A 22,134-nucleotide genomic window follows, 5' to 3' on the forward strand; every position below is an offset into this window, starting at 1 on the left:
CATTTATTCCATTCACAAAGTGTTCCTAATTACAATTCCAATGGTGAATTGACAATTTCCAACTAGCGACTTTTTAATACTGTCCGAGATCAAAATGTCCTTTCAACAAAATCCTGCTTTTTGCTTTATTGCATACCAAATATGTAATTTTGTTCAAGTTAATTAGGTACATAGTCTCAAGCTCCATAGTGATTATTTGGGAGGAGGTGAGTGACGGAAAGAGCTATGGATTGAGAGTTTTGAATACAATCTCTAAATACTGAAACAGGTAGGCAGGATTCCATACAAAATGTGGCACTGCTGCAATTACAATCTTTGTTTTGTTTTGGAATGGATTGTCAGCACAGACTGAGCTATGGAACATGAAGTTTGAACCTATAATTTTCGAATTCAAAAATAGTGTTACCACCAGTCAGTCCCATTGTTTATTTAACTATGAATTGCACACATTTAGAAGTAATAACCACAATATTCCTTCTACAGCTCTTTGAGACAATTGTAGATATCCTGGACCCTGAGATGCTCCTGCCCAGTGAGGAGGATCGGGTAGCTCCCATGGAACTTGCTGAAATGGAGAAGCCTCCTAAACCACAGGAGAAGAAGAAGAAGAAGAAGAAGAAGAAGAAGAAGAAGATGGAAGAAGCAAAATGTTCAGAAAGGTAACTAATGAAACTTTTTTTCATGAAGCCAACATTAAAAAAAAAAAAGCAAATGATAGGAAGCAGAAAAAGCTCATGTCATTCACTAAAGATAGACACAAAATGCTGGAGTAGCCCAGCGGGCCAGGCAGCATCTCTGGGGAACACGGATTGGTGACGTTTCAGGTTGGAACACTTCTTCAGACTGATCGTAGGGGAGCGGGAAAGAAAACTGGGAGAGTGTAGGTGCAGGACAGAGTGTAGCCAGTAATAGGTGAACTTCTGTGGTTATTTGAAAGGCATATTGTTGTATATAAATGCCAGAGATGAAGAGACAAGTATGAGCCCAAGGGGATAAAGAGTTGCAAAATGTTCTACATTATGGCAGGCCTTGAATTCTTTGAGGTCGGGATCTATATCATGCAGACCTGGAATCTCAGGCTCGCACCTGTCTCTTCATCTCTGTCCTTTCTCCAACAATCTATGTAACAAATAACCCCTTGCTGTGTGTAATGGCAATTTCAAACTTTTCCAATGTCCAACTTTCCGTTGCCATTACTCCACTGGGAGGTACGTACGCAGTGATCGTACGCAGACAAGCAAAAACGGATCTCCCAGTCGTGTTTCCAGCTTAATTAGTTCTTTATTGAAGTAGTTGTAAAGCCAAAAAAGTGAACATATGAGATCCTCTTTATTCTTATACAAATTGTAGCTTTCCGTTCTTACTATCTGGTAAGAACTGTATTCTCTACAAATCCCGTGGCTGGTCTGATCTGGCCACTCCCTCCCCTGGTATGATATATGCAACGTTCATCTACGTATCAAAAGCCCACTGCCAAGTGTTCAAAATAATACTGCTAGAAATACCTAGACAAAATAATAATATGCTAACAGCCTTAACATGAATGGCTCTGACACACCGCCCCCAAATTGTTCTACGTATATAACAAAACAATTACCAATAAACATTAAAAGGAGCTAATAAAGTTCTGAACTTGAACACATCTGCTTCAACGCAACAGTGCAATCCCAGTGCCCTTTCCATAGGCAGATTGTTTTTGTCCAAGTCCAACTCCCTGGTCTCCTTGGCTCTGATTTCTTGTGGAATGGATGCCAATACAACACGGCTGATCCACTTCGACCGCATGAATCCTCCCATTTGACAGAGGGAAGTCAGGTGTGTTGCCTTTTGAATTGCTTCCTGTTCCGAAGGCATGGACTTTAAACAATCATCTGCGTAGAAGCTGTTCTTTACTGTGTTAGTCACCTCTGCTGGGAAATGAGCTTTGTTGTCTTCAGCAGTCTTCCTTAATGCAAAGTTTGCACAACTTGGTGATGACACTGCTCCAAACAAAATGTACCATTCAACAAGATCTTGCTGTGCATCACCCTCAGGGCACCCCAGAAACTGCAAATAGTCAATATGCTTTTCTGATACCTTGACCTGATGAAACATTGCTTTGATATCAGCCATCAAAGCAACCGGTGCTTGTCTGAATCTGATGAGAACTCCAATGAGTGAGTTGGTAAGGTCTGGACCCTGCAACAGTTGGCAGCTAAGTGATGTTCCTTTGAAGGCTGCCCCGTAGTCAAAGACCACCATCAAGATTCCTTTCCTTGAGTGATACACCCCATGGTGTGGGATGTACCAGAGCTCTCCATCACTTCGATTCAGCTGGTCCACTGGTACCATTTCAGCATAACCATTTTCAATAATTTCTATGAGGAAAGATGTATATTCATCATGACATTTCTTATTCTTGCCAAACCTGCATTTCATGCTCTGGATGTGCTGCACTGCAATGGTTATTCAGCAAACTGACACTTTCTTATTTGAAAGGTAAATCTAGACAATAGTCTCAGTCTATCATCTTTACTGAGTGATTCATAATATCCAAGAACTTCACCTCTTCTCTGGACGTTTCTTCTGCTTCCTTGCTGGTTCTTTCACTGCAGTCATGATTGTATTGCTTGACCAGTAGCTCCTCTAAGTTTACAGTGGATATTCGATTGACAGCAGCAGCAGGGCAGCCATTTTCATCCCTGCTTTTGTTGTCTCTTCTCAGGAGAGCATAGATGACCCATCCCATGCCAGAGTCTGTTTTAGGAATCTTGATATCCTTCATGTAAGGTCATTGTTTCAGCTCTTCCTGGCTGGGAATGTTTAGATGAGAAACAGGCATGGTCGTATGTGTGAACACATCAGACAGTTGTATAAAATTGTTTTTGTCCAGACTGGATATTTCCAAACATGAGATACGATGACTTCTTTTCATTCATGGTACACGAGAGAATCTTAGTCCTTTATCCTGTAATGCTCAGCCTTCTCATCAAGCTTTATGTGCAAAAGGTAGTTGAACTTCCATGATCTAAAAATGCATATGTTTGCAACACTGTTTCCCCCTTGCGGCTCTTTACCTGTACTGGTAAGATGGAGAAGATGCAGACTTCATCACCGGCCCCAATTTGCGCACACATCTTAGATGAGGCAACAGCATCACTCACAGTTGGCTTCTCATTCTGTTCTGTATGCTCCGACTTCTTCTCTGTGTTCTTCTGTTCAGTGTGAAGTATTTCAGGATGATCTTGTTTCCACACGTCACAAGTCTTACGACTCTTGCAGTCTCAACTCATGTGTCCTTTCTTCAAACATCCAAAGCAGACTCCCTTCTCCCTTAAGAAGTCCATCTTTTCTTTGTGCCCCTTTTTCTTGATCAGTAGACACCGCCCTAATGTGTGACCACTTTTATTACAGAACAAACAAAAACCTTGAGTATTAATGGTAGACGCATCTCTTCTCGTTCCACCTGTTGTCGGATTTCCTTGCACTGCTGTTTCTACAGTTATTATAGTTGTTGCAAAACTGTTTCCTTTCGGTCCGGATCTTTCTCTTGTTTTAACAAAAGTAGAACCTTTGACAGTTGCAATTGGTCGGATCCTGAATGCTTCCAAAAAGTGGATCTGACACTATCTCCACTTGCCACTCCATGAAATCCACCAGATCAGGAAACTTAGCTCGACGTCCATGCATTTTCTGTATCCAACATGCACTATCCCTCCACTTGTCTCTAAGCCTGTAAGGCAATTTTAGGATAGTCTTCATATTGGCAGTAACATTCATTTCCTCTATATAGGTGAGATGTTCCATAGTATTGCAATAACCTCTAAGAAACAGCAAAAACGCATGCAATGCCTTCACATCCTCTGGCTTGATCACTGACCAAGCAAAAATCTTGCTCATGCATGCATTGGCAATCTTATGTTCATTACCAAAATATTCTTTAAGCAGAGCTTTTGCCTTTTGATAGCCCTCGGCTGGAGGCAAATGTCGGCAACTGTGGACTAGCTCCTTAGGATACCCTCTTGTGTATTGCTCTAGAAAATGCAAGCAATCAGTAGTTTTCCTTTACACTTCTTACTCAAATGCCATAATGAAAACTTCATACTGCAAAGGGTCACCATCATAAACAGGAATGTCTCTTGGAGATAAGGTAGCAGAGAGACTTTGTTGAGCCAGAAGAGTAGTAATCTCATTCTGCTTCTCCATTAATTTCCAGATTTCACGTTGGTTTCCATCATTCCGTACAGGGGGAGTAGTGCTCACATGCCCCTGCACACCCTTACTCATATGAGTGTGTCCATTTTGCCTCTGAAAAGAGTGTTGAGTTAGTCATGTCGTAAGATGAACCTGAGCAGGTGGTTCATGAGTTGTTTGTTTTGGTCTAACAACCTGTTGCTGAGAGGAAGCCTCGATTCCCATCAATACATTCTGTCTTTGTTTCACTTGATCAGGCCGGTATTCATCTGCCTGTAGAATTAATTTAACTGCTGCTTCCCTTTGAGCAGCTCCTTTTCTCACATAAGAGCTCCTCCCGTGAGATACTCGAGAGCTGCTTTTTTACCCCTTGTCATCAAGTACATTAAACCTTGCATCGGTTGTCGCCAGCTCCGTCTCTAGTTCCAACTGTTCCAACTCTTTTTTTAAATATTTCTCTTGTGCCTCAAGCTCAAGCTTGGCATTGGTTACTGCCAGCACACTCTCTTTTCCATTGCTCCTTTTTTGCCTCAAGCTTGTGCTTTTTTCTCATGGCCGCAGCTCGTTTCAAGAGAGCAGCCCTATCTGCCTGAGCTTCAATACGAGCAGAGACCGTTGAAGATGCACACGATGAAGAATTAGATTTAGACAATAGACAATAGGTGCAGGAGTAGGCCGTGTGGCCCATCAAGCCAGCACCACCATTCAATGTGATCATGGCTGATCATCCCCAATCAGTACCCCGTTCCTTCCTTCTCTCCATATCCCCTGAATCCGCTATCTTCACGAGCCCTATCTAGCTCTCTCTTGAAAGTTTCCAGAGAACCAGCTTCCACTGCCCTCTGAAGCAGAGAATTCCACAGACTCACAACTCTCTGTGTTAAAAAATGTTTCCTCATCTCCGTTCTAAACGGCTTACCTTCTTAAACTGTGGCCCCTGGTTCTGGACTCCCCCAACATCGGGAACATGTTTCCTGCCCCTAGTGTGTCCAAACCCTTAACAATCTTATATGTTTCAATAAGATCCCCTCTCATCCTTCTAAATTCCAGAGTATACAAGCCCAGCTGCTCTATTCTCTCAGCATATGACTGTCCTGCCATCCCGGGAATTAACCTTGTGAACCTACGCTGCACTCCCTCAATAGCAAAAATGTCCTTCCTCAAATTTGGAGGCCAAAACTGCACACAATACTCCAGGTGTGGTCTCACTAGGGCCCTGTACAACTGCAGAAGGACCTCTTTGCTCCTATACTTAACTCCTCTTGTTATGAAGGCCAACATGCCATTCACTTTCTTCACTGCCTGCTGTACCTGCATGCTTACTTTCATTGACTGATGAACAACAGCCCCCAGATCCCGTTGTACTTCCCCTTTTCCCAACTTGACACCATTTAGATAATAATCTTTCTTCCTGTTTTTGCTACCAAAGTGGATAATCTCACATTTATCCACTTTAAATTGTATCTGCCATGCATCTGCCCACTCATCCAATCTGTCCAAGTCACCCTGCATTCTCATACAATACAATACAATACAATTCAATAGCATCCTTCTCATAGCATCCTCCTCACAGTTCACACTGCCACCTAGCTTTGTGTCATCTGCAAATTTGCTAATGTTACTTGTAATCCCTTCATCTAAATCATTAATATATATTGTAAATAGCTGCGGTCCCAGCACCGAGCCTTGCGGTACCCCACTAGTCACTGCCTGCCATTCTGAAAGGAACCCGTTAATCCCTACTCTTTGTTTCCTGTCTGCCAACCAATTTTCTATCCATGTCAGCACTCTACCCCCAATACCATGTGCCCTAATTTTGCCCACTAATCTCCTATGTGGGACCTTATCAAATGCTTTCTGAAAGTTCACCTTTACCTCATCTTTTCTCCCCATATTGCCTTTTTAGTTATCTTCTGTTGCTCTTTAAATGTTACCCAATCCTCTGGCTTCCCGTTCTGAGGCTTGATCTTTTTGAGACATTTGAAACACTGACTTCAGGTCCAATTTCTTCTGTGGCTACAACACTTTGTTTTTTTTAAAAACTTTATTTTATACCCCCCGTTACCAGATCCTGGTACCATTTATATTTTAAATTACTATTGCACCTTATACTTGTAATAGTTCCATAAATGCAGACCACGTCTTTTGGAAGTGGTCTGCTTTGCCTGCTAGGTGGAGTCTCATCTCTTCCAAGTGTAGTGTTTCAAACATGTTTGAAATCCACATTTTTATTGTTGGTGTTGGAGCATTTTTCCAAAATTTGAGTATAAGCTTTTTTCCCATTATTAGCCCGTAATTAAGTAAGTTCTTTTGAAACACGTTTAATTCAGGGTTACCTTCCGATATTCCAAAAATGATCCATTCTGCTTTTGGTACAAGTTTTATTTTAAATAATTTTGTGAAGATTTCAAATATTTAGTTCCAGAATTTTTGGATTTTTATACAAAAAACAAAAGAGTGCGCTATGTTAGCTTCTTGGGACTGACATTTATCACAAATGGGTGAGACATTGGGGAAAAGTTTATTTATTTTAGTTTTTGAATAATATAGTCTATGTAATGTTTTGTATTGAATTAGAGTATGTCGTACGTTGATCGAGCATTTATGCACATATAGTAAGTGTTTATCCCAGCTCTCTTTTGAAATTTTTATAGCTAGTTCTTGTTCCCAGTCTCTTCTAATACCATCGGTTGTAGGTATTTCTATATTTAAAATAATGTTGTATAAGTATGATATTAGATTTGCTGATTCAGCCTTTGTCTTCATGGGTTCATCCAATAAGTCTGGGGACATGTTATGATAGTCTTTTGTGTATTTTTTCAGATAGTCACGGATTTGAATATATTTAAAATATTGATTATTTTTCAAATTATATTTCAGTTGTAATTGTTGAAATGATAATAATTTTCCTAATTCATACAAGTCTCCGAGCGTTTTAATTCCCATTCTTTCCCATTGTGTAAATGATTTATCTATAATTGAGAGTTTAAATGACGGGTTATTAACTATTGGCATTAAAAGAGATATATTTCTTAATTTTAGATTCTGTTTTATTTGTTTCCAAGTTCTAATTGTGCTATGTATCATTGGATTTTTATTGTAATTTTTGTTATTCAGATTCATTGGTGAGAGGAGAGTCGCTCCTGTATTACACGGAGAGCAGTCCTCTCTCTCCATTACAATCCAGTCCACCTGCTGGGCAGAGTTGTCCAGCAGGTGAATCATATTTTAAATATTTACTGCCCAATTATAGTACTGTACATAAAATTAGGGAGCGCTAGACCACCCATCTCTTTTGGTTTACTAAGGTGTGCTCTTTGTATTCTGTGGGATTTATAATCCCATATAAAATTTGTAATGTCTGAGTCTAGTTTTTTGAAAAACTTTTTTGGAAGATATATTGGAATTGATTGAAATAAATATAGGATTTGTGGTAAAAAGATAATTTTTATATCATTTTTTCGACCTATTAAAGACATCGGGAGCGTTTTCCAGAATTTGATTAGATTATTTAGTTTCTTAAGTAAGGGGCTATAATTGGCGTTAAACATAGCGTGATAGTTTCTAGTGATTTCAATTCCTAAATATTTAAATTTTTCTGTGGCTATTTTAAAGGGGAATTTCAAGAGATGTGTTGATTCTTTCGGTTTCATCGACATAATTTCACTTTTGTTCCAGTTTATTCTGTATCCTGAGAAAGATCCAAAGTCCTCAATTAGATTTAATATGTTTGGTATACTGATTTGGGGTTTTGTGATATACAGTAATACATCGTCTGCATATAAGGATATTTTGTTATTTGAATATTTTGTATTATAACCGTAAATACCCGGGTGTGTTCTAATTTTTTCAGATATTAACAGCCGTTTTCCAATACAGCTTAATGCAGCCGTTCAATAAAGCGTAATGCTGTACTACTCACTAATTCCCTGCACGTAGGCTTCCGAAGTTTTCAATCGTCGTTCTTCAGATAGCGCAGGAGTCGACCTTGTCAAGTTGATGGCATCAGGCAGATCCTTTGTTCCAGGTTTCCAAGCTCCAGTTTCACTCATAAAGACCAGTTCTTACTTAAATGTAATGGCAATTTCAAACTTTTCCAATGTCCAACTTTTCTCCATGGGTAGGTGGGAGTGATCGTACGCAGTCAAGCAAAAACGGATCTCCCAGTCGTGTTTCCAGCTTAACTAATTCTTTATTGAAGTAGTTGTACAGGCAAAAAAGTGAACATACGCGATCCCCTTTATTCTTATAACTTTCCGTTCTTACTATCTGGTAAGAACTGTATTCTGTCCAAATCCTGTGGCTGGTCTGATCTGGCCACTCACTCCCATGGTATGATATATGTAACGTTCATCGACTGTACATATCTAAAGCCCACCCCCAAGCGTTCAAAATACCGCTAGAAATATCTAGACAAAATAATAATATGCTAACAGTAACTAGCCTTAGCATGAATGGCTCCTACAATGTGTTCACCTACGATGGAGATTGTTTGTTGAGGAATCTGCCTAGATCAAATGGCTATAGCGTATAAATTATGAAAAATGATTGTGCTCTGCTAGCAGATAGTTCCAAAAATGGTTCAGAAAAGCATGGTTCCGTATTGAAATGAATCTGGACTAGATCTTTAGAAGCAGGGTCAGGATCAAAGCAGGCTGGTAATTGAGTTTTATCCAGTCCTGTTAACTCTGCCAGCTGCAGAGTAAAAGCCCACAAAATTTGCACCTTGATTTTTTCTTAATTAATATATTCCAAAAAGAAAAGCCGATAGAGATGAGTGGTCTCTGATGCCTACCCTATCATATCCTTGAAAGATATACTCTCCGGATGAAGTTCATGCTCGTCCTTTGCCACAAATCTGCTGTTAAAAACAATTTAGGAAATCAGTGTGGGAGATATAAAAAGTTATCCTTGTGTATATACATACATACATTTTATTTATGTTTTAGCTTTAGTATTGTGCAGTGGGGTTCTGGCTGGATTACACCAGAAAGGATGGATGAAGAAGTTCGAGCAGAATAGGAAGAAACTATTTATTGACAGTCAGGAAAAATATATACCTCTTCAGTGGCTGGTGCACTACAAATTTAGATTGTTTACTATCCCAAACAATGGTGAATGGTGAGCAAGTGATCAAATAAAATATAAAAGCTTTTTCCAATGCCAAAACTCCATTAAAAATATTTCAAATTATATTTTAATGGAAAATACCTTGCATTCAGTTATTCAGATTAAAGATTATGATGCAATTAAAACAATCAATTGAGCTAATTAATAAGAATCATAAAAATTGGTACAGAAATGCTGGAAATACTTGTAAATCAAACAAAGAGAAAGAGTTCTCCCTTTTCCACAGATGCTGCTTTTTGTATTTGTTTCTTTTGGGCTAATTACTTGTGCTTGGATTACACAGCAGTGAAGAAACGGTGCAAAGAAACCCATACAAATGGATTCTAACCAAAGGGGTACAAAAAGAAGACAAGAAAGTTAAACTAATAAGGGACATGCCTTCACAGCAAGATAAAGAAATAGAACAAGTTACAAAGGCATTTTGTGACTGGGTTGCTTCTCTGGTATGTAGAATAAATAAATGAGCAAGTTAGCTAATAGAGTTTAAAAAATAATTGTTGATCATGCTGTTGTTGCTCATGGATTAGTCAAGTCAAGTCAAGTCACATTTATTTATATAGCACATTTATAAAACAACTCTCATTGGCCAAAGTGCTTTACATTTGTTATAAGAATAGTATAAACAAACATAGATGAGCTCTACAAAAATCCAACTGCTCCAAAGGCCATTTTAGTGAAGTGCAAGTTGCTGGAACATGTTTATGCATTTCTTGATGCTTTTTTTTTCATTTGAGCATTTTGTTATACCTAGAAAACAGTTTATTTAAAGAACAATTACAACATATGAGTGAGTTCTAAAAAGCTTTAAAAAGTAACAAGAAACAAATTGCACAGTATATTTTGTATTTTGTTCGTGGAATGTGAATTTTGCTGACAATGCTGTCATTTTATTGGCCATCCCAAATTATTCCTGAACTGAGAATGCAGTTAAGAGTCCATCACATGTACCATGAATTTTTCATTTGTAGCAAATCTTTGTCCATTATTGCAGCAATGTCTGAGAAACTAGCATTCACCTGCAATCATGGTTTTTAAAGTAAAGAATTAGATAACCAGCAATATAATTGTTTACAGCTCCCTAGAGGTGTTTACTGTCTATTTCACTGAACTTGTCTGTCAAACGCTTCAACCTTTATTCAAAAGGACAGCTTTTCTGAATCACCTTACTTGGCAAAATATTTTGTAAGGTGTTTGTGAACTTTGGAAGTTTGTGGACCTGTGTAGAGCAAAGATTGAAACATCTTCAGGCAGGCCGTGCACGCATGTGATAACAACTATAGTTTCATAGAACTGAGTAAAAGCTGGCCACTCCAAAGTTTGTGAAAAATATTAAATTACTAATCCATGCATTACAGACTATAAACTAGTAATTAAGTGTAAATGAGGAATATAAATATAGCAAAATGAAATAATTAGCTTTTGAACTGATTTCCCTTGGACTCCACTGTGGAACATTGATGGAAACCATGTTGTAACATGTTTTGGAACAGAAGTTCTTGTCAACAAACCACCATCTTCAATGTCTGGAGGATGAAAAACCTAAAGGAAATTAATCCTCTTAATCTTGCACTTCTGAGTGCATCACTTCTGGATGAGCTGAATGCTCTGCCAAGCAGTTCCTCAATAATAAAGGTTCTGCGGCTCATATTAAAACAGTGATTGCAGTTCAAAGACGCATTGTTGGACATGAATAGCTCCAAAGCTTCCCGTGGCTGTGAGAACTACCCAATTAATGCCCTTTTTGTGATCCTCCGGCAGCTTGAATCGGTCCAAACTGTAAAAATGCTGGCCATTCAGTAAGCCCAACAGTAAAGGGCCTGTCCCGCGAGCATGCGTACGGCGTCGAGGCGGCTGCGGGCTTTAGGTCGCGCTTGCCGCATGGAGTCGCATGCTCGTGGGCTAGGCCCATTATGCTTAAACTTTGCAATTCTGGAATTTCTTCTTTATGGTTTTATTGTTTACTATTATTGGACGCTTGTGTCATATCTTTATTAGAAGCAGTATAACAAGAAATGAACAAAATTCAGGTTTGTGGCTGGCAAAGTGGAATGAGCTGTTGGAGCGATATGGAACGCAGAAATTATTTTCGTCAGGCTGTTGAGTTGATGACAATCATTATCATTATAAATTTAACAAGTATGGGATTTGTTTCCCTGCCAGGGGAAAACATCCTAGACTGGATTAGAAGCTGTGGAAGATAGTTAATTTACCACCCGCATTGTCTCAAGAATGTACCACAATAGACAATAGACAATAGGTGCAGGAGTAGGCCATTCGGCCCTTCGAGCCAGCACCGCCATTCAATGTGATCATGGCTGATCATCCCCAATCAGTACCCCGTTCCTGACTTCTACCCATATCCCCTGACTCCGCTATTTTTAAGAGCCTTATCTAGCTCTATCTTGAAAGCATCCAGAGAACCTGCCTCCACTGAGGCAGAGAATTCCACAGACTCACCACTCTCTGTGAGAAAAAGTGTTTCCTCGTCTCTGTTATAAATGGCTTATTCTTAAACTGCGGCCCTGGTTCTGGACCCAACATCAGGAACATATTTCCTGCCTCTAGCGTGTCCAAACCCTTAACAATCTTATATGTTTTAATGAGATACCCTCTCATCCTTCTAAACTCCAGAGTGTACAAGCCCAGCTGCTCCATTCTCTCAGCATATGACAGTCCGGCCATCCCAATATCCTTTGACCATTCATTCCATGTTAGTGGATCTTGGCAAAGACAAGGGTTTCATTCAAAGATAGATACAAAGTGCTGACTAACTCAGTGGGTTAAGTAGCATCGCTGGAGAAAAAGGATGGGTGAGGTTTTGGGTCGGAACCCTTCTTCAGAAACGTCACCCATCCTTTTTCTCCAGAGATGCTGCCTGACCAGCACTTTGTGTCTATCTTTGCTCTGAACCAGCATCTGCAGTTCCTTCCTACACAAGGTTCATTCAAGGATCATTTTGCTCTATGTAACACTTCAGCACACCAGGCAATGCATTTACTTAACTAGTCTGGTGCTCCTTCCTTCCCACCTCCAACGCAGATTGGTTGTAAATTACTTTGTTGGTAGTCCAACAAAGACAGAACCGCATCTGGCCATTCCCTGTTCTCCCCTCTCCCATCGGGCAAACTTCAAGAGTCAAGAGTGTTTTATTGTAATTTGTCCCAGATAGAACAATGAAATTCTTACAGAAATAAGGAAATGCACACTTCAGATTCGGGACAGTATCTTCCCAGCTGTTATCAGGCAACTGAACCATCCTACCAATAGCTAGAGAGTAGTCCTGAACTACTATCTACCTCATTGGAGATCCTCGGACTAACTTGGATCGGACTTTACTGGCTTTATCTTGTACTAAACACGGCCCTACACGATGTGCTATGTCGACACCAAAACAAGAACCCTGATGCGGTTATGGTGGTGGCTGGAGATTTTAATAAATCAAATCTCAAAAAGGTCATGCCTATCTTCTGCCAACACATCACGTGTGCCACCAGGGGGGAAAGAACTTTGGACCACTGCTATACGCCGTTCAGGAAAGGCTACAAGGCCATTTCACTGCCTCCTTTTGGAAAATCTGACCAAGCTGCCATTTTCCTGCTGCCGGAGTATAAACAATGGATAGTACAGGAAGCGGCAATGACGAGGGACGTAAAGCGGTGGTCCGACCAGCGATATTTCAAGCAAGTTCCAGTGACATCAGTGAGTTCGCGGAAGCGGTCACGGACTTCATTGCAACAATAGCCGATAACATCGTCCCCACGGTAAGGGTTGGCATCTTTCCTAATCAAAAACCCTGGGTGGACAGGTCCATTTGCGTTGCCTTGAATGCTCGCACCACTGCTTACAAAACTCCGGCCTGGCATCCGACAATATGGATGACTACAAGGTAGAGTCCTACCGACTGCGAAGGGCGGTGAAGGACGGAAAAAGGAGGTACAGGGACAGGATGGAGTCGCAGATGGAGCAGCAGGACACCAGACGCCTTTGGCAGGGTTTATGACTATAACTAACTACCGGAGTAGCCCCCCCTCAACTGGAAGTGCCGGCACCTCCCTAGCTAATGATCTCTTTCTACGCATGATTTGAGGTGGGCAACATCACCCCTAGCTCACCGGCTAACAACAACACCGCCAGCGCGCTGGCTAGCGAGGCTGGAGGGAGGTCCTCCGCAGGGGATGTGCACACATTCTCGTTGTCCGAGCACGATGTGAGGAGGTCTCTGACACATGTGAACACGAGATAAGCTGTAGGCCATTTAAGTCTTGTGCTACTCAGCTAGCTCCAGTGCTCACCACTAGATTCAACCTCTCCCTGGCCAAGTCCGTGGTCCCTGCCTGCTTCAAAAGATCCATCATTGTACCTGTACCAAAGAATGCCTCTCCAGGTTGTTTGAATGACTATCGTCCAGTGGCCCTCACCTCGGTAGTCATGAAACGCTTCGAGAGGCTGGTCAAGAACCACATCTGTGCCTTACTCCCTCGCAACATGGACCCGCTGTAGTTCGCATACCGTCCAAACAGATCCACGGACGATGCGGTCTCCCAGGTTCTGCACACCGCTCTCTCTCACCTTGACAGCCAGAAGGGGGGGCTATGTGAGGATGCTGTTCATTGACTTCAGTTCAGCTTTCAATACAATAGTACTCACCAGACTGGCCGAGAAGCTGCTGGAACTGGGACTCAACACTCTCTGTGTGCCTGGGTCCTGGTCTTTCTCACCGCCAGGCCCCAGGTGGTCAAGATGGTAGGAAATACATCGAACACCCTCACCCTGTACACACGTCCCCCCAGGGTTGCGTCTTCAGCCCCTTACTGTACTCCATGTACAGGTTCAGGTTCAGCTCCAACTCTATAATCAAGTTTGCTGATGACACTGTGATGGTGGGTCTGATCTCTGATAACAATAAGAAGGCCTACCGGGAGGAGGTGGCTGATCTGGCACTGGTGTCAGGACAACAGCCTCCTCTTGAATGTCATAAAAACTAAGGAGCTGATTGTGGACTTTAGGGCACAACGTCCGAGGACGTATACGCCACTGGAGATAAATGGGGCTACTGTGGACAGGGTGAGCTGCTTTAAATACCTGGGAGTCCACATCACTGAGGATCTGACATGGACATCACACACTGCCGCACTGGTGAGTAAGGCAAGGCAGCGCCTTTACCACCTCAGGCAGCTGAGGAAATTCAGTCCCTCTGAGGATCCTTCAGTGCTTCTACTCAGGGGCTGTAGAAAGCATCTTGTCCGGCAACATCACAATCTGGTTTGGGAACTGCTCTGCCCAGGACAAGTAGGCTCTGCAGAGAGTAGTGCGTTCGGCCGAACGCACTATGGGAACTACACTCGCCCCCCTGCAGGACCTATACACCAGGAGGTGCAGATCCAGAGCCAGCACCATTATGGGGGACCCCTTCCACCCCAGCAACGGACTGTTCCAGCTGCTACGGTCAGGCAAATGCCTCCACTGTCATGCTGTGAAAACGGAGAGGATGAGACGCAGTTTCTTGTCACAGGCCATTAGGACTGTAAACTCTTATCTCTCCAGGGACTAATTTACTGCACCAATTTACTGTTGTGTTGTGTCTTTTTAAAATTGCTGTTTTTTTTTCTAATATGTAAATACTGATTCTGTTCTATTCTGTTCTGTAGTTTTTTGCACAATCCGTAGGCATTGCCACTTTCATTTCATTGCACATCTTGTATGTGTATGTGACAAATAAACTTGATTTGTCTTGACTTGACTTGACTTGACTATTCACGTTATTCCCTTGATCATGTACCTGTACACTGTGGATGGCTCAATTGTAATCATGTATTGTCTTTCCACCGACTGGTTAGCACGCAACAAAAGCTTTTCACTGTACCTTGGTACACGTGATAATAAACTAAACTAAACTAAAGGATATATGCAATGATTAAAAACTTGTCTTATTTTATCAATCTTTTGTACTATGAAGGGTGGCGAGGACAACAACATAGAAGAAGCAACAGTCATGGGTCTGTTTGCCAGCAACTATGAGTCCCATTCGGCACTTGCAATACCTATCCGGGTCTTGGCCCTGGTCGATATACCTCCAGAGTTGAGGAAAACTGTTGGAACACCTCCACCACCTTTAATTAAAATCAGGAAAACTATTGGCAAGGTAAGCATGCTTATTTAACCATATAACCATATAACAATTACAGCACGGAAACAGGCCATCTCGGCCCTACAAGTCCGTGCCGAACAACTTTTTTCCCTTAGTCCCACCTGCCTGCACTCATACCATAACCCTCCATTCCCTTCTCATCCATATGCCTATCCAATTTATTTTTAAATGATACCAACGAACCTGCCGCCACCACTTCCACTGGAAGCTCATTCCACACCGCTACCACTCTCTGAATTATTTGCAATTAATATAAATGCAAATTTATATTAATTTCGTGAAATTTTTCACCAATTTATTCTATAAGTGGGATTGAAATCCATGTAGAATATTTTGGGAGAAAATTTCCCTAGTGTTCTCCTGATATACCATAGCTTCCATTGCTAATTTTGGATTTCCACTATTCTTATAAGTAACGCAGCAGGTAATATGAGTGACTGCATTAAAAAATTTATTTATTTAACCAGAACTTATGCAGAAGTAATTGACATTGTGTTTGCAGGTCAACTATTCTGAATTCCATATAAAGTTGTGCGTGCTTGATGAAAAGCCACCAGATGGCGTACCCTGACACCCATCTCATCATGGCTAGGGACTTCAATAAAGGGCGTGTCCCACTTACGTGTCCTTGGCACGCAAATTACGCGACCTCGTGGTCGCGTTGAGCCGCGATGGTCCCGCGAAGGTCGCGCGCGATTTCACGCGTATGCACAGCCGTCTGGAGTGCGTGACGTCATTCTAAGATGGACGTTTCGTGTCGAGACTCTTCTTCAGTCTGAAAGTAGAGTCTTGACCCGAAACGTCACCCATTCCTTCTCTCCAGAGATGCTGCCGGTCCCACTGAGTTACTCCTGCATTTGTGTCCATCTTCAATTTTCTTGGCCCTGCTCTGGGAGTTGAAGTGGGGGCGGATCCGGAGCGCAACGGCCGTGAGCCCCAGGCCGAGTTTGGCGATCGTTTGCCTGCTTCTGCTGCTGTTTGAGGTGAGACGTTGCGTCGCGCCAGGTTCTTGGGCCTGTCCCACTTTGGCCGTCAGTTCCGCGACAGGCTGTTGGCGCGCAAAGATTTTGTTCGCGCACAACTACATACCCCTCCGCGATTCTCAGTGAGACCGGCCCCGCGCGGCCATACGATGCCCGTGCGCCTCAACGCGACCACGAGGTCGCGTAATTTGCGTGCCAAGGACACGTAAGTGGGACAGGCCCTAAGGCTAGTCTGAAAATGTAACTTCCAAACTCCCACCAACATTTTTCCTGCAGTGCCAGAGGATCAAGTACTTTCAACCACTGCTACTACACCATATGAGATGCCAGTCGCTCCAACAATTGCCCTCACTTTGGGAAGCAGAAGATGGAAATCAGAAGAAGAAGTCTGTGCTCCTTCTTTCTGCATATAGGCAGCGACTGAAGAGCGCAGGTCCAATGGTGAGGATTGTACAGAAGGGAGCAGAGGAATGACTCTGCAATACTTGGCATCTATAGAACAGGTGATGTTCAAGGATTTGGCAATATACCTGAACAAATATGCCATGGTTGTCACGACTTCAGAAATAAATGTGTGGAGGAGTGTGTTCTCATCAAGACCACTGGAAGCCATGGATGAACCAGGAGGTCTGCAATACCCAAGATACCACAATCAGAGCTTGGGCAATCAAGGTGGCGATACAGGGTCATATAAGAACTCCAGATACGACCTTGATAAGGTCATCATGAGAGCAAAGAGACATGTGGTCTAAACTGAAGGATCAGAGGGGTGTTCAGCAATGGTGCCAGGGCTTGCATGCAATTTCTTCCTGTAAGGCAAAACCAACTAGTAGCTCAAGTAACAGCAGTACATCACTCCTGCATGAGCTGAATGCCCTGCAAAAGGCAGAACATTGATTTATCTTCTTGGGGGCCCCCACAGCCCCCGACGATCCAAATAAGCTCAGTCACTGAGGCCTATGTCAGAAGATTATTCACGATGGTGAACCCTCGGAAGGCATCTGGTCCTAATGGTGTACGTGGTTGCTTTCCTAAAGCCTGCGTGGTCCAACTGGTTGAAGTTTTTGCAGACATCTTCAATCTCTACTACTAAGGTCTAATGTCTCACCTGATTTGAAAGGACGTCCGTAATACTGATGCCCAATTTTTGAATTTTGATTCCTTTATTGTCATTCAGACCTTTCGGTCTGAACGAAATTACGTTGCCTGCAGTCATACACAGTAACAATAAATAACAAAACATACAATAAACACAAATTAACATCCACCACAGTGAGTTCACCAAGCACCTCCTCACTGTGATGGAGGCAAAAGTCTTAGTCTGTCTCTTCCCTCCTTGTTCTCCCTCTGCGCTGAGGCGATCGATCCAGGCCGAAGATGCCGCTCTCCAGTCCAGCGGACCTCCGTGGTGATGTCGCCGCTGCCGAAAGCCAGAACGCCATCTCCGCTCCGAGTCGGCCCACCACAGCCTCAGCTCCGAGTCCCGCTGCATCAGCTCCGAGTCCCGCAGCCTCAGCTCCGAGTCGCGCTGCAACAGCTCCAAGTCCCGCAGCCTCAGCTCCGAGTCCCGCTGCAATAGCTCCGAGTCCCGCTGCCCCAGCTCCGAGTCCCGCAGCCTCAGCTCCGGGCCGCTGCATCAGCTCTGAGTCCCGCTGCAACAGCTCCGAGTCCCGCTGCTCCAGCTCCGAGTCCCGCAGCCTCAGCTCTGGGCCGCTGCATCAGCTCCGAGTCCCGCTGCATCAGCTCCGAGTCCCGCTGCAACAGCTCCGAGTCCCGCAGCCTCAGCTCCGGGCCGCTGCCGAAAGCTGGAACGCCGCATCAGCGAGTCGGGCCACCGCTGCCTCGGCCCCGAAGACGGCCAGCCTCGCGTTGGTAAGTCCTGGCTGGCTCTGCCTCCGGAGCCTCGAGGTCGGTCGCAGGTTGGAGACCGCCAGCTCCGCCATTAGGCCTCAGCGCAGACGGAGGCAGAGAAGGGGGATACGACAAGAAAAAGTCGCATTCCCCCGAAGGGAGAGACAAAAAAACATGTTTCACCCCCCCCCCCCCCCCCATAACACAACCTAATAAACTAAAACTTAGCGAAACAAGACAAAAAAAAAAAACAAGAAGATCAATGTGATGTGTCTTGTTGACTATCGACAAGTGGCACTGACGTCTGTGGTAATGAAGTGCTTTGAGAGATTGGTTATGACACATCCTGCCTTAGTAAGGACCTGGATCCACTGCATTGTGCCTAACACCACAGCAGATCAACAGGGCATGTGATCTCACTTGCTCTGTAATCTGCATTAGGCCACTTAGACAGTAAGAACACGTATGCCAGACTACAGCTTGGTGTTAAACACCATCATCCTCTCCAAACTTCAAACTCTGGGAACTAGGTCTTTGCTCGTCCCTGTACAATTGGATGTTAAAAACTATGTTGTTGTTCTGATACCATGGAACAAGGAAGGCTCCCCATCTCTTTCCAGTTCTCCGTCCAACCAGCAGACTTCAGTCGGTTAGAATTGATCGTATTATTTTCTCGATCCTGCCTAGGCTACGTTGCTGGTGATTTGGATCTCTTCACACTGATGGAGTCATTAAGAAAGCACGTCAGCATATTTATTTTCTTTGGATATCTGTGATTATTTGGCATGTCTACGAGGATTCTCTTGATCTTCTACAGATGCACTTTAGAGAGTATTTTGACACAATACATCTCGGCCTGGTATGGCACTGCTTTGTTCTTGACCACTTACACCTACAGAGTGTGCTGAGCACAGCTCAGTCCATCACAGACTTGTTACTTCCTTCCAATCCATAGTCATGCTGTATTCCACCTGAAAGACTGGAAGTGTTATCAAGGTTGCCAGCCATTCTAGCTATTCTGTTAGAAGATACAGGAATTTGAAAGCTCGGACATTCAGCTTTTTTCCCCCAATGCTGTCAGAATCATGAACCAATCACCTCTCCACAGCCTCTTGCCAGAAGCACTGTCAGATACTCTTTCTTGTAACTCCGTTATTGTACTTCAATAGTCGTATTGTTGTATCTATGATTATGTATGGATACTGTAAGCTTCGTGGAAACAAGGAATTTAATTGCAACCTGGTGCACATGATAATAAACTATCCTGAATCTGATCTCTTGTCCACACAAACATATCCAATTGAGATTATTTTGTCAACAGAAACACCTTGTAATACCATAATTCATTAATGTTAATAGAATTGCCTACATTTTTCTGAAGTTTGCAGCTTGCTCTTTATTCCCATCTCAGTAAAAAAGATGTTCCAAACATATTTTTTGCTTTTTGCCCCACTGTGTACCTTTAGCAAAAAGACAATATTCCAATTGTGATGAGACCAAAAGTGGATTCAAAATTCTGTATGAGATCTACAAGATTGTTTATATGGTCAAAATTGTTCCATTTTGTGAAAAGTTTTTGCATAGCTCTGAAAATTAAATAAAAAAATAAACTATAGAAACATTTTCCAATTTAAAGCTATCTTAATATTTTAAAGAATTCCATCATTATCTTTGTGATTTTACAGGAATCCATCCAACAAACTGGGTTTAAATTTAAATATGGAGCATGGTATTTGGACCCAAAGATATGGGCAAAAAGAAGAGCTGATGAACTTCTGGTGGATCCTAATTCTGTGGCAGGCACAGATAAATTATTATCTGAAGCAGAAAATGAAAAGGTAACAATTTACCCTACTAATTTTTGCAATTTGATGGCTGGTTTGTTTATTTAATATGTGTCTTGCAAAACTGAGCTACTGTAATAATTTAGTTTTCTGTTTTAAGGCAGAACATTTTGATATAAATAAATATAATGTATCCACCAGGTGGCATTGGTTTAGCAATCCTGCTCTTCTCCAATTAATAGCCCGAGGCCAGGAATTCTTTGTGTCCATGGGATGTATGCTCAATGCATGAATTTAATCTAAATGTGAATGGGTCTTTTGAACATGAGTTGTGAACTTCTAGGCATATGTTCTGAATTGTCCATGTGTGAAGCATCAGAGCCTGGACTATCAGAACCATTGTTGTTTCAGTAGTGGATGTGTTGAGGCATCAGGCATTTTTCAAAGATAGAAATGAGGAGTGATAATGGTAATGCGGGTGTGTGTTCTGGATCAAACATAATGCAACATTTGGATGAAGTTTGCTTCATTTTCAAAGTTTTCTCAAGCCGAGGATTGGACTCTGTCTCGTAGATGGTTTGCGGTGTGTACTGAGTTCATGTCTCCCTAATTTTTTGTTTATATTAAATTTCAACCAGCAGTTTTACTGGAAATCAAATAAACAGGTAATAATCCATTACTCAGATAGATCTTAAAACTGAGTATGCTAATGCAAAACTAATGCAAATAATTACATGATTTACTGTGGTTGGTATGGTTTTGTGTATGGAATGTGAAATCAGAAGGATTTATATTTGTATATCATTGAAAATGTTAATGTTAGTCCCTATATATAATTAGATCACCAGTCTTTTGATAAGGAGCATTTCAAATGCTGGACACCATGTTAACAGTACTTCATGTAGTTAGGTTAATCATACATCACAGTTGGATAATGGTGGTACTTAAAGATTGTGACAAGGATCTGGGTTTGAACTACTTAGGAATTGGGAAAGGAATCCATCATCTATTCTCCACTGTAACATTGTTTTCTTTTCATTGAAGAAAAAAGAGTTGAGAAGGCTTCATGCAATATTATCTTTCAAGAAATTCATTGAAACCAAGGGACTTCGAAAACCAGAGGTAAAGAGAAATCAAACTAAGTACCTGATTCTGAAGAAGTTACTAAACAGAATAAGATTGTAAATTCAGATACATTTGGTGATTTATGAAACTGAGCCACTATCAAATCCTAGCCCTGATATTGCATAAAATAAGAATGATTATTAGTTATTTGCTTTCCAAGATCCTCTTCAATGCTTACTTTGATTGCGGAGATGCCGATTCATTTATTTTCTTGTCTTAACTGTATGTCTTTCTAAAACGTGTTTTATTGCTGTGCTGCTTAATGTGACATATTAGTTTGAATATATTGTGATATAAATTTAATTAGTTTCTGATAGATTATCATAAATTTGTGTAGTCATTTTATTATCAGTATAAAACATCAAGGATTTGGGTTTGCAGCATTTGCTAAGTTCTATTCTGGTGAAGTTTTGTGAAGGTTATCAAAGTTGGTTAAAGTATATTTTGTCAGTATTATTAACTCTCATGAAGAGGAAACTCCCAAGAATGTCAACACAAACATGGCAGCTGTGCCTGTACTACCAGTACAGTAGTTATTTTCTATAGTTCATAGCAGCATTATTATAGCCTCGGTCAACAATATTACCAAATAAGAGAGTGTGTGTGAAATATAGAGAAGGTCAATGAATGAGGAAAAGATTTGGCACTGATGACCTACGCCAACAAATAGACTCAATGTTGTTGGATTGCAATTTACATGCCATAGAGTCATACAGCATGGAAACAGGCCCTTCGGCCCAACTTGCCCACGCCAAACAAAATGTCCTGTGAACACTCGTCCCACCTGTCTCCATTTGGCCCCTATCCTATCTGTGCACCTCTCCAAATGTTTTTTAAATGTTGTGATAGTACCTGCCTCAACTACTGTACCTCCTCTTGTAGTTCATTCCATATACCTACCACCTTTTGTGTAAAAATAAAAGTCGTCCACTGAACCATA

The 22,134-nt window shown here is 41.9% G+C and overlaps 1 protein-coding gene across 2 annotated transcripts in view; it reads left to right on the plus strand.

Annotated features, from left to right (window-relative positions):
• The window catches only part of fam47e (family with sequence similarity 47 member E), a 32,228-nt gene that overhangs the window by 9,265 nt on the left and 829 nt on the right, over positions 1–22,134 (plus strand). The window contains exons 3-8 of one of the 2 annotated variants that reach the window (XM_033024666.1): positions 484–594; positions 625–659; positions 9,587–9,746; positions 15,260–15,445; positions 19,971–20,123; positions 21,114–21,191. In XM_033024666.1, the coding sequence (XP_032880557.1) occupies positions 484–594; positions 625–659; positions 9,587–9,746; positions 15,260–15,445; positions 19,971–20,123; positions 21,114–21,191 (723 nt within the window). Of the gene's footprint in view, positions 1–483; positions 660–9,586; positions 9,747–15,259; positions 15,446–19,970; positions 20,124–21,113; positions 21,192–22,134 lie in introns of both variants that reach the window. The other variant, XM_033024658.1, reaches the window with a different exon arrangement.

This window comes from Amblyraja radiata, chromosome 1 (assembly GCF_010909765.2).
Source record: "Amblyraja radiata isolate CabotCenter1 chromosome 1, sAmbRad1.1.pri, whole genome shotgun sequence".
NCBI classification, from domain to species: domain Eukaryota; kingdom Metazoa; phylum Chordata; class Chondrichthyes; order Rajiformes; family Rajidae; genus Amblyraja; species Amblyraja radiata.